The following is a 13,528-nucleotide window of genomic DNA, read 5'->3' on the forward strand; positions in this document are numbered from 1 at the left end:
CTGCTAGGCTGCAATCATAGCAAGAGATGTTCTTTTCTACATATCACTGCTCCCTTTAATAAAGGTACGTTGTCAGTTAAAGACTTGCTTCCCTGAAGCGAGAAGGGTGAGAAGAATGGGATAATGAACAAGAAATTCTTTCCACTGCTCAGAAATTAAGTTCTTCAGATTTCCTATGTGCAAAACAAGAATTATTCACCTATTAGATTCAGGGGCTGATAGAGTAACTAGGAGATTGTAAATATAAAGGAAAATTGTAGGAGCTTGGTTTTAAGTCAGTCCAGAGTCCGGATAATTGAGGGCTGACTATAGAGTTTCCCTATACTTTTACATAAGTTGTGGTACCCCTACTGAGTAGTTCTGTGGAATTTTGTTACTCTTCATTTATTAATCAAGAAGTATTTTGCATATGTTGTTAGAAATGTCACCCAATCTAAACCTGTAATGCATGTTACCCAATGACATGCATTACAGGTTTGGATTCTTTTTTCCTTCTGGCAAAATTTCTTCTGCCAATGAGCTATGACTTTAGGAAAAATTAAGGAGCAGATCCTGGGTTTGTGGCATGCACGCTATATATTCCTCTTTCCTGTGGACAGCATCAGCACTGGGCTACTCTGGCTTTGAGCAGACTTCATGTGTTCTGATGCGTCTTTGCCACCATCCAGCTGGAGTAACACTGAATTTGTAGTTGGATGTTTTTTCAAGCCCTTGCTAGTAAAGGGTTGGAGCAGAAGTGAGACCTGATTATGCAATTCAGTCAACTGGGTGCAGTCATTTGGAAGTTGACAGAGAAAAATAGGATTTTATATATCAAAGATTTTTAAAAAAACCCAAACTAACCAAACAAAGCAGAATAATATTCCTACTTCTAAGATAATTTAAAAAAAAAATTCTGATATTTTATTCCAGCGAAACATTTTGTCCAGCAGGGGGTTAAGTGTATTTTGTAGGCAGAGAACATAATGTATTTACAGCACTTTATGCATTAATGAAACTTATGTCATTTTTTAAACATCATTAATTTTGATAACGTTTGAATGAAAAGCTGAGTGAGGAGAAATGGCATGTATTATTTTTTCTTCCTACTTTCCTGTTTTCATCCTGCAAGAACCAAATGTGTTTATTTTACTGGAAATACTGAGACGATCATATGATTTTGAGTAAGTCTTTTGAGATTGTTTGCAAGTTTTTGCTCTTCTGCATGTCTGCTTCCTCCCAGCTGGGGGCCGGCTGTTGTATGGAAAGGCCAACCACGTCACGGAAAAGCCCTGTCTCTGATCAGATGGGCTTAATATAAACCAGGTTTGCTGCAAAAGAATTAAAGAGGCAGCCCCAAAGCAGGAGAGGATTTACTTCGGCAGAGCAGCTCAGCGTACCCCAGCCCACCGAGAGAGAAGGGCGGCGCGAGCAGGGGACCGGGCTGCCCAGAGGAACCTGGCAGAAGTAAGACAGTGTTGGTTCCTACACACTCGTTTACTGGCAGTAGGAGACCCAGGCAGCTAAATGCAGTACAGGGTATCACAACCAACTTGAACTTGGAACGCAGTGGGTGATAGGGACTTGTCTGGCTTTGTTTAATAAAGGGTGGCAGTTTGTTAGGGGCGAAATCGTAAAATGTTCACGTTTTTGAGGGTTTAGCGAGTAACTGTTTACTGCAGGTTGTGAGTTAGGCTCTGTTGTTTGGCTGAGTCAGAGCTGGCTTTTCTCATCTGGTCTTTTCAGCGGGGAAACTGCAAGGAGGAAAAAGTGTTTGAAATTTAACTGCAGTAAATATTTCATTTTGTTTGTGAAGAAGCCTGTGCTTGCTGCGTGACTTCTAGTTTAGATATACTTCTTGCTGACAAAGTTACTGTGACTAGAACCATGCAGGCTATCTCATTTTGCCCTTAAGTACTGTGCATCACGACAGTATATATGTGTGCATATGCAGTAGTAAGTTCAGAGAGAGTGTGCTTTTTCTGTATATTTGTCCTATGTTCTGCTGTGCATTTATTCACAAAAGTTTTCAGACAGTTTTGTATGAAGAGGAATAGCAATTTGTACATGTTGTTTTGATGCCTTGCTGTACTTTTTTTCATTCACCACCTATTATTCAGCTTTGAAAGTGGTCGGGTATATTTTATTGACAAGTATCCTATTTACTAATATGGAGAAGAAAGCTGAGAAACATCAGATATACGTCAAAAAGCAAAATGTCTAAATAACTGTCACTTTAGGAACTGGAATGCATCAAAGTAACTTTCCTAAAAATGGTAGCTGTTGGCTTGTGGGAATTGCATCACTGTCCTCTGCCTCCAAGCAAGACAAAATAGAGTTTGCTGAGTAAAATGTAGTTAAGAGCCATGCTCAGATAAAAAGAGTGAACCTATCCAGCTGATTGTGAAGTAAGTGAAGTTGTTGATTTAATATCTCTAAATTTATAAGCTTTTTCTCCCAGAGCTACCTCCTGTAGTAGCTAGAACTTGTACATCCTCAGAAAAGCTGTTGGACTTGACTGTGTCCTCCCTCCTACCAGCCAAAAAGCCACTGTCTGAAGCAGAGACATTCTTTGTTTACTTGGCTGTAGATGAGACCCAAATCCACCCCATCACAGCAAGACTTGCTTTCATGTCTCTTTTGTCATATCAGGATTGTCTAAGGGTACAATGAGTTATTTATTTGTTTTCCCAAAAGTTTGAGCTCTTAACTGAGACAATGTGAAAGATGCTGTACACCCAGCTGCACTGGGAGTTGGAGGCAAGTGGGACTGGTGCCTCTCTTTACCCCCAGTTAAGTACAAAGGATGGGGAGCAGTACCTGTAGGTGCTGCCTGTGCCTATCAGCAGGGATGCAGCTTCCATGTAGAACAGCTCTGGTGAACACTGTCCCTTTCTTCTCCTCCTGGGACACAGCAATGCTTCACTCTCTCCAGGGCTGGGCTGCACCTAGCACAGCCATGAGCTTGTAAAGGCTAAATAAAGATCAGATTTAGCATGTGAGAGTGGTATCATCCCTAGGAAAAAGCTTCTGACTCACTAATTATAAATATTTCTTTGTGCACCAGCAACTACAAAGGAGTGCAGAAAGTCTCATTTTTCTTTTGTTGTATACTAGGTCCCTATAGAAGATTAGGACATGCCGCCTTGAAGTTAATAACACTGTTAATGAGTTTCTAAATGTTTTGTGGGTAACGCTTGTAATTTTCCTGTTTCTCACTAGGGGTAAAAAATGACCCTCAACAATGTTACCATGCGTCGCACCCACAACAGCAGCCTGCAGCAGCAGCAGCAGCGATGGAGCATCCCTGCTGACGGAAAGAATCTGCTGGTTCAGAAAGACTCCAATGAGTACCACCCACAGAAACGATACACCATCAGTCCCGATGAATATTACAGAAGGAGCTGGTCCTCAGAGTCCTCCGACTCTGTCATCTCCTCTGAGTCTGGCAGCAATTGCTACCGGGTGGTGCTGATCGGGGAGCACGGTGTAGGCAAGTCCTCACTGGCCAACATCTTTGCGGGGGTGCATGACAGCATCGACAGCGACTGTGAGGTGCTGGGAGGTAGGTCGTCATGTCCTGGGGTGTTTGTCTTTGCTTGCAATCAGCTCTACCAGTAGTAATTGGCACAGAAAAAGAGAGACCATTTAGTCAAAAATTGAGGTAACAATCTTTTGGATCTGATCTTCAAAACTAATTCAACTCATGCATCTCTCTTAAGAAAACAAGAAAACAAAATAAGTAAGATAGTCACCAACAATGATTGAAAGTCTCTGAAAGAGAACAATTCAGATTATTCTGCTATTTCATTCCAAAATACCTGTTGGAATCTGCCTCATTCTTGCCTGTGATGATGCTACACAGGAGGCTGGTTCAGCTTTCATGCTAGTCCAGCATTTGTGTCACCACTGGCCCCACGGGGCTGACTCCAGCTTTCTATGGGGGAGAGAAAACATCTGAAAGTCCACATGGTTTATGAGAATGAAATGCTTAGAAATAATATATGAAGAAATATAGAAAAGACACTGCTGAGCCCTTCAGTCACCTCCAAAAAATTTGCTGTGAGAATTCATCTCAGCCTTTCTGTATAAACATATTGCCTCAGCGTACGCTGTATGGAGTTTGAGTAAAATATGTCTCCTCCTTCTTTCATGTTACTTGCACAGCATGGGTTCCCCCAGGGGAAAAACAGATAAAGGTCCTTCAGCAGTGTAGGAAATTTCCCTTTTCCCAAACAGGGGGAAAAGGCACAAGCTGTACGGTTTTCTTTGATGATTCCCCCTTGCTATCTCCTCTGTTTTATTTAGGACTGCAAAGTATTTTTTAATCCCAAAGATCAGATCATGCAGAAGGTGAAGGTGTGGCACCAAGTCCTGAGCTATATTGTATGCAAGATGTTGATGTGGAAGGGTTGTGCTGCAACAGAAATCTGCTGGGGTTCTAAGGACACAAACACTGTCACCTTCGGAGGACAGGCAGGTTGCTGTCTGGTCTTGCTCGTCCAGCATTCAGGACTTTCCTCATCTCTGCCATACTCCTTTCCTCTCCCTGTACTCACCTGATGTGAGGGTGCCAGAGCTAGCACAGAATGTTTCTGGGCTTCTCTTCCAGCCTTCAGTGGAGCACAGGCAGGACAGCTTTTTGTGTCTTTAACTCTCCAGTTAGGAGAGGCTTTGCTCAGGATTTAATACAGACCAGCATCAGGAAGGTCAGATCCGTATTTTCATTGCTTGCTGTCACAGACACAGATCTTTGTGCCTTTGGGGGATTTGAAGTCCCACACGGTGCAGCCACTCTGAACCAGTTATTCAGGTGTTCTTTGTCTTCAGTTTCTCCCACTGACTTTTCCCATAATCCCACCAGCTCCTCAGCCTGCAGTGTCTCTGGTAAAAGTTTTCCTCGTGCTACAAAAGTGAACTAGAGTAGGACCCTTGGGCAAGCAGTCAGGAAATGCAGCTGATTTGCTTTGCACATTCCTGTCAGACAGTTTTCTTCTCCTCCATGCGAAGCCGTATGGTTTCCTCTTTCCTTCTCACTTCCAGCAATATTGCCTGGAGTGTATCAACGACAGATTTTCAAGGCCAGCTCCGTGGAGGTATTAGAAAACTTGCTGTTGTTATATCTCTCCTTTTTTAGTGTCAGCTTCAAAATAAACATGAGGTTAGCTAATTGCTCACTTTCAGCATGTTTTATAGTCTATGGAAGTTCCTTAGGACTGACTGAGGTACAAATTAGTGCTGAATATGGCCATTTGGGCATAATATTTCTGAGGACTCTGAATATCTGTAGGCTTTCCATGTGTAACAGTGTGGAGAAACATTCTTCTGGATGTTGTCCTCTGGTGTATATGGAGCTTGTTCCCATGTAGATGCTTGGTCAGTTGAAGAAACTATTCTCCAAACTTTAGATTGCAAACTGGAAATTTTATTACAAGAGAGGATGGTTACATGGTAGTCAGCTCACAGAGGGAGTAAAGCTGCTTTTATGGACAGGTTTTTCTACTGACTGTAAGACTAAGCCAGTTCACGAACACAAATGTCATGCTATTGGGACCACAGGGGAAACCACTCCTATTGATTAGCTCTGTCTTTTTAATCTCGCCGTTTTAAGCTGTGTCAAGCCTGGGCTCTTTTATTTTATTTTAAATGTGTAATATTTTTGGCTCCTTCTTTGGCATGGATGTAGATTCCTGGATTTGAGGAAAGGTTCTGATTACAGTTTAGGGGAAAATTCACTCCATTAATGCCCAGCAGAAATTTTATGAGGCAAGGGTTAAGACACAGTCCTATGCACAAGTGTGATGAGGACAGACCCCTTAAACATTGCACTGGGTGGCATGCTCAAAGTCCCTAAGCCTGTGCAAGACTAGAGATGGGTCCAAACCCCTTATTGCTGCTCCAAATGTCCCCAGGTTTGGGGAAAAGAAGGAAGATTAGTATTTGAATCAGAAGCTAGACTGAGATTTCACAACAAAAGCTGATCAAAATTATGAGTAGGAACAGCCGCCCAGATCTAAGCAGAACTTTGTCACATGGTGTTTATAATTTAGGTACGAATTTTTGCAACCTCGGTATAAAATAACTGAACTGCTGTGGTTTGTTGATTCTTTTGCTTTTTGACATCAAAGGTAACATGGGAAACTGTGAAATGGGAGAGAACTAGGGCTCACAGAAGTCTCAGCCTCTCTAAAACTCAACAACTCTTGTCTCACAGAACCCTGTCCTCATTGCTTGGTAGGCTGTTAACTGTATTGCTCTCAGCAGCAGTGCCTGTTCACCCGTAAACTGTCCCTGCTAAAGTGAAAGCAAATATTTTCCATTACTCAGCCTCGCTGGACTCTGCTGCTCCCATGGGGCAAATGTTCAGCCTTTGGTTATTTCTTCCACTGGTTCTATTTTCTCTCTCCCACATAAGATAAAGAGAATATCAGCCAAAATAATGAACATTTCATTTCCTGATCTTTCAGCCTCCTTCATATATCATGGAAAGTAAGACAACCAGTAATGAACACAGGGCAGGTTCAGTGATGATGGAAATGAGGAAAGAACTGAATGTGAGCCAGCATAAAATTTGGCTCAATAACTTGAACTGTGAACAAATTATACATATTCAACTACTTGTTTTTTTGTAATGTACACGATGCCAGAGAATAATATATTACCAACCTTTCTGCTTTTCTTTCCAGAAGACACATATGAAAGAACCCTGATGGTGGATGGGGAAAGTGCAACCATTATACTGCTCGACATGTGGGATAATAAGGTACTTTAATTTGTTCTAGTCCAATGCCAAAAAAAAGTGCATATAAATGACCACTAATATCAAAAGTAAGTGTCTTTTGGGAAAGAAAGTAGGTGTTTTCCATACATCAACATCAGGGAAAATATAAGAATAACCCCACCCCTGCACCAAGGCAAGCATGCCTAACGGCTCTGCAGTGTGAGCCTGAGAAGCACAAGCCTTCTTTATTTTTTTAATGATAAAACAAAACATTCAAGCCATTTTCCAGACCATGCTCATTCCAGTCTAAAGCCAGCACAATGAATTATTTGGGTCAAGTTTTGCCTTCATTTGTAGTGAAGTATTCATACCATCACTACATTGGAATTACTTTTAGTATAACTGTGATTCAAACCATACCCGTTACAGTTACAGCAGGAATGCATTTGGATGCTCTGCTGTTATACTTTCTAAGTAAAATCTGCTCTGGGCATAATGATGTCTGACCATTTCATTTGAACAGCGTGAGGGAGAATGGATTCGAGACCACTGCATGCAAGTGGGAGACGCATACTTGATTGTCTACTCTATCACAGACCGAGCAAGCTTTGAGAAGGCCTCTGAACTCAGAATACAGCTCCGCAGGGCACGTCAGAAAGAAGATATCCCCATTATTTTGGTTGGCAACAAAAGTGACCTTGTCAGGTGCCGTGAAGTTTCAGTGGCAGGTAAGGAAAACAATGAGTATAAAAATGACATAAACATTAGAAGTCATCTAGTACCTTTTGAACAAACTGCGGAGCTCTGGCTGTGGGAATATGTTGTGATCAGGACTGGGCAATGAAAGAGCAATAAAACAGCAGAGGACTGGAACAGAGGGCAGAGGTCAGGGCGGGGTCTGCCAGGTCCTTAAGTCTCCCTTGATAATGCTGTTACATGTCAGATAATCCCTTTCCTAAATTTATTAAGTACCATCGTAAAGGCAGCTTGAATTTATTCCTTTCCAGCTCCTAGTGTAAGACCACTGCAGTATGTGATTTCTCTGGTAGCTGGAAACCCCTGGTATTGCCAATACATATTTATGCATAACGAGTTTAGCCCCGTTTTTCCTGCTGCCAAAGATTATCTCTTTTTTATAACCAGTTCTCTGTCCTCCCTGATGAATTAAAATTCCCTCTCAACCTTTATTTTGCTAGTCTGGGCAGGGACTGTGCAGCCTCCTAGGAGAGACCTCCTTGCTGCCTTGCTTTGGGTAGGTTGCTAAACCAGCCCTCCCTCTGCTGCACACAAATGAATAACCACTAAGCCCATAAATAGGAATTGAGAGACTGCTGAGAAAGCTGCTGCTGGCTCTCAAGGCCTGCAGTCAGTAAAATCTCTTCTTAGAGAGCTGTTCCTGAGGCTTAGGTGACACAACATAACACACAGCAATGCATTAGATGATCTCATCTTGGCCTGTCAGAAACATGTGTTCCTCTGCTCGGCATTTTCTTCTCTCTGCCGCTGTTCCTCTCTTCTGTTTCCCAAGTGAGATAGACTTTTATTTTCACTGGGGATGTGCACAGTTCCTCTGGCCCCTGTCACAGTTGTCCCAAGTGAAGAGTTTGGACTGAGTTGATCGGGAGCTCAGGGATGCCTATTTGTCTTCTCATTCCTTTCTGCCCCACTTGAAAAATATTTTGAAAGATGGCAGGTGCATTCATGTCATTTTAGTCACCCTGGCAATGAGTTCACAGCAAGCCAGAACACAGAATAAATTGACTTGTGTGTGAAAGGCAGCTGACAGATTTAGCTTAGGCTCACATAATTAAGGATAAGACCTATGATTTCAGAGGTACCTCTAAAGCCATAGATGTAGCTCTGCCTTTATTTAAGGGTTTTGTACACATATCTGTTCACACCGTTTGCTACTGTCCCAAGACCCTGGTTTACACCCACGACCCAAGGAGGAGGACTGGGCCCTGCCTCCTATGCTGTGCTGTGCACGTGGAGGGTGTTGTCATCACCCTTCAATGTGACTTGAGGGAGTCTGCACATAAGATGACTGGGTGGTTTTGAGTCATCGCTGACCTCTCAGCCTTCAGGGCCTCAGTGCAAGTCGGTCAGCCCCAGCTCCCTTCGCAGCTGACAGCAGGGACTGGGCTTTCCCAGGAGGGGATTCACCCCCCTCGCTGGGGAGTGTGACACAGAGCAGATGAATCATGGGCTAGCAGGCAGCATCGGGTGATTAAAGACTTATCCGTGCCTATATTAGGCTCGAGGAATTCCCCCGGTGGCACTGGCTTCCCCGCGCATGGCGGCCTGCAGCCGCTTTGCCTCCTCCCTGCTCGTGACGCCTCGTGACATATCCACCTTGCAATTTTGCAGAAGGACGAGCCTGCGCCGTCGTGTTTGACTGCAAGTTCATCGAGACCTCGGCAGCTGTGCAACACAACGTGAAAGAGCTGTTTGAAGGCATCGTGCGGCAAGTCCGGCTCCGGAGGGACAGCAAGGAAAAGAACGAGAAGCGGCTGGCGTACCAGAAACGGAGAGAGAGCATCCCCAAGAAAGCCAGGCGGTTTTGGGGCAAAATAGTTGCCAGGAACAACAAGAACATGGCCTTCAAACTCAAGTCCAAGTCTTGCCATGACCTATCGGTACTTTAAGAACGCTGGACTCTGCCAGAGCTTGTGGCATTTTGTGGACATTATCTAACTATATCGTGGGACAATCAATCAATCTATATTAGATTGGGCTATCAAAGTGACTTAGGTTCACAGTTGTGATTATGATGATACGTGCTGGCATAAGAACAGCACAGTGCATGGAAATCTCTCTCTCTCTTCATTGATGGTAGTTTTGAAAGAAAAATATAGACCAGAATGACCCAAAGTTATGCTGGGAAGTGTTCTGGAATATACCTGTTGTTTCTTCTCTCACCTTCGGATAATAGTGTAAGAACCTCGAACTGTCATGGCTTGGGAAGTGAATACTACAGTCTTTACTCTTTCTCCTTGTTATTATTATTTCTTTTTTAAAGCTGTATAAAGAATTGATAAATTGAGTGGGGATTGGTCCTTTGCCAGTTGGCTGGTCAGGCTTGAGCACCCACATCTGAATTTTTGTAGAATAGCCACCAAGACACTTTTTTTTTTTATTATTATTATTTCAAAGATTGGTTTTAATGAGTTTACACATCTCTTACTTTGAAAATATTTAAAGGAAAAATTCTATAATCAAACAAATTTTCCTCTCGTATTTTCATCTTATGGGACTATTTAAAAATCACAGTAAAATTTAAATCAAAGTGCAAGTTGGATCAAAATGCATCAAGTGCAGGATGCCAAGCCTTTGTAAATCACCTGAGCTTTTTTTAAGAAACCACATGGACTTCCTGTATCCAGCCTTGGCCTTTCTCTGTGCCAGAGGTGTGTTGTATTTATTGTTGTGCAAAATAACAAGCATTTTAATGTTGAGGGGAAATGTATTTATTACCAAGTTTCTTAAAAGAATAATGTTAATTTTATTACTGTTTTCTATCTAATATCTTTTTTCAGATATGCAAGTTTTTACTTACATGCCTTGTAATAAAATAAATAAAATATATGACTGCCTTTGAGCTTCAGTGGGAAATCCCTAAGAATTTTTCCAGTTGAGAAAATATTTTGAATGCTGGGCAAGATTGCTAGATGACAAGTACAGTGAGGATTCCTTATATCTCTGAACATAGACTACATAGCAGCCTAGGATCACAAAGCAAGAATCACCTGCACCCTCAGAGCTACGAGTGCACAGTATCCCTCATGTGCAAATGTGGTTGTGGTGACAGAGATAAAGACAAATCATTCTTAAAAGAGGTATTTGGCCTTAAGCCTGAGAACACTTTAGAAATGTAAATGAGTACTGTTACCCCAATTTTTGAGATTAAAAGAAGTGGAATACGTTGAAGGACAAAAAACATGTAGCTGGCATGGTGTGCCCTAATCCTCAATTGCTGTTGGGCATAAGTGTGTTATTTTCTTCCTGAATACGCTGAGTGTTGTGGGCACATGGCAGAGTTCAAGGTAGAGGTACAGTCATTACATTTTGCCTGCAGATGTCTCAGAAAAGCCAAATCTTCAGCCTGGGAGCTCATCTTCCTTGATTATGAGGACAACAAAATATGACACTAATAAGGTAAGAATTTGGTTCCCCGTCTTGGGCTGTGCAACGTTCATGCACCAAATGCTCTGGAAAGGAGTGAGCATGCTGAGTATTTCCCCAAAACTGCCTCTGCTTGAGGGGATGACTTTTAGCAGTTCTCTAGGGGTAAAATATCATGTTGCAGGATGACTCTTTGCTTGTGTGGCATTCAGATCTCCCTGTAAGGGAATTCCTGATCTGGAATAACTGTTGGCAGGAACCAAAACCAACAGTTTGAATAGAATACAGACAAGATCCCTCTTGCTGGATTTTGAATGAATGCTTTTGAGTTTTCAGCGTGCAACTTAAGGTCAACCCAGAGAAGTCTAGAGAATGACACTCTCTCTGATAACAGTTCTCAGAACTTTTAAACTCTCAGAACCTTTTCCCCATTCAAGAATGGAAACAAAATCACACAAATGAAGCACCTTTTCTAAGATTATTTTTAAGAACTGAATGTATAGTTGAACACAGCCAGCACATTTCTTTAGTCCATTCTATATCTGTCAAGCTATGAACCCAACAAATCGAAACCAAGAAGGTTTTGAAGAAATATAAAATGTCTATGCTGATCAGGAAGCTTTGAGGGGTAAAAGCCATCCATGTTCTCAGCATCACTGGATACATAGACGGAATCATAAAAATTCGGAGTTACCTAGTAAGTTCTCATGCCCTCACTTGTCTCCTTCTACTTATTCCCAGGATAACAATATTTCCTTCTAAAACATGTGATTTTTTTAAAGAAAAAAAACCCAATGTGGCAGGCCCATTCCCCAGAGCTGTCACAAGCTGCCACAAAGAGCCATGCGGTGGCCATACACAGCATGCAGTATCACCACGTTTCTCCCATGGCCAGGGGGAACAGACATCACTGCAAGTCTGTCTTCTGGGGCTGCTGCAGGACCAGGGTTGGTCCTTCTGAACAGCACAGCACTGCCTTTGGACCAAAACAATTTGAAGAGCTGCCTTCACCTTGCATGTCCCAGTCAACTTCCCACTGGTCCTCTTGGTCCACCCTGCAGGCTCCTGGCTTGCCCCGGGGTTTCAGGGAGAACATGGAGGAAGCTGTGGGGTGAAGAACCACCAGCAGCAGCATCCCTTCCATGGAGCTGTTGCCTCAGTTTGCTCGGACACCGTCAGGGTGTGTTACTGTCAGACCTCTGGATGTAGAGTGGGGAGTTGGGGTCGAGCATCCACACTCTGCATGTTTCAGGGGTTTTCTTGCTTCGGACCTGGTCTGGCCTGGTCCTGTGGACTGAATGTCTGCCTGGGACTGCAGTGCCTGAGTTGCACTCCTGAAGGGCACCATGAGTTTCACCTGAAAGGGACCCTGGTCATCTGCTGTGATTTGCATGGCTCCAGCGAGCTGGGCACAGAGGAAGGTCTGAGGCTTTCTTCCGCAGTTCTTAGATGAATCTGAGTCATGGTTTTATCTGATCATCACCAGATTAACAAATACAGAAATACTTACTATATATAGCAGCTAGTGTACCTGGAATGACTTCTTAATACTAATTTAATCTGGAACGCAGATATTTCAAACCCTTAATAGCCATAATCCCTCTATTCATCTCAGATGTGAGTGTCCAAAACCATGGAACGGATCAGTCAGCGATTCTAATCACTGCTCTGGCTATTTATTAAGTCAGGGCTACAATGACAGATCCTAATGCGATAATTACAATGCTGGTCCCAGAGAGCTGGCAGTAGCAGTGGAATACGTGAGTCACAGCAGTAAGCGCACCAAGGCCAAAATGGCAAAACTCACGGAGTCCAAATAAAATAAAATAAATACAGAAAATAATAATAATAAAAAAAAGAAGTCTAAGAACACACAAAATGCCAATTATAGTGTAATAGCTGTTATAAAAAACTCTTTTTAGGAAGATAGATCAGATCAGCAAGAGGAATTAGGGGGCATGTCCAGCTTTAATGAATTTAATAATGACAGATTAACTGCAAGAAGAAAGGTTTACTTATGCTTTGGGACAAAACTACACTAAGGAATTATTCATTATTATGACACTATGTGGATTTTCAGGGTGCTACGTACTTTTGGATTTGGGAGAATTATTGATAAAATTTAGTCAAGTAAAAGAAAGACATTTTCAATATAATCAATTGATGCACTGTGGATTTAATCTTCACATATACAAGCCTTTCAACATCGAGCCCCTGGAAAGCTTTAAAGACAGTGGACCAGAGTTATCTCTGCTGGCCTGTTTGGAGTTCAGATATAAACGGGAGAAAGGGTTCCTGACAGCAGCAGTCCTGGTGATGACAATGTGATCTACAGAGCACTGCAGCAGAAGAAGGAAACAGTTGATTTCTGTGTAATATTGCCTCTACAATCAGCTACAGTTCCGTCTCTCTGGGAAGGCTTTTTAGAAAAAGCTGTGGCACCCAGAGAAGAGACGAGGTCCTAAGGAGTACTAATGGTGTTTTACTGGTGAGATCCCTGGACTAATAAACTCTTGTATGTCCAAGAGTGAACCCTGAACTCATTCCTTGCAATGCCTCTGAAGACCGTAGAGCTGAACATATTGCATAAATCATTCATGTGTCTGACCCAGAAGTGCAAGAGATAAAACCTGTTGTGAGCTGTGGGTCTGGTCCTCCCCTAACTCTTCTGGACTCACTAGAGACCGTTGCTCAGATAGGAGGGCA

The 13,528-nt window shown here is 42.6% G+C and overlaps 1 protein-coding gene across 1 annotated transcript; it reads left to right on the forward strand.

Moving 5' to 3' along the window:
- The first annotated feature begins 1,329 nt into the window (after window positions 1-1,329).
- Window positions 1,330-10,281, forward strand: GEM (GTP binding protein overexpressed in skeletal muscle). The gene is made up of 5 exons (XM_009965961.3): window positions 1,330-1,446; window positions 3,202-3,544; window positions 6,666-6,742; window positions 7,224-7,428; window positions 9,068-10,281. Exons 2-5 carry the CDS (start codon window positions 3,211-3,213, stop codon window positions 9,343-9,345), a joined length of 894 nt encoding a protein of 297 aa, XP_009964263.1. The 5' UTR covers window positions 1,330-1,446; window positions 3,202-3,210; the 3' UTR covers window positions 9,346-10,281.
- Window positions 10,282-13,528: the final 3,247 nt, after the last annotated feature.

This window comes from Tyto alba, unplaced genomic scaffold (assembly GCF_018691265.1).
Source record: "Tyto alba isolate M040663 unplaced genomic scaffold, T.alba_DEE_v4.0 Super-Scaffold_9, whole genome shotgun sequence".
NCBI classification, from domain to species: Eukaryota; Metazoa; Chordata; class Aves; order Strigiformes; family Tytonidae; genus Tyto; species Tyto alba.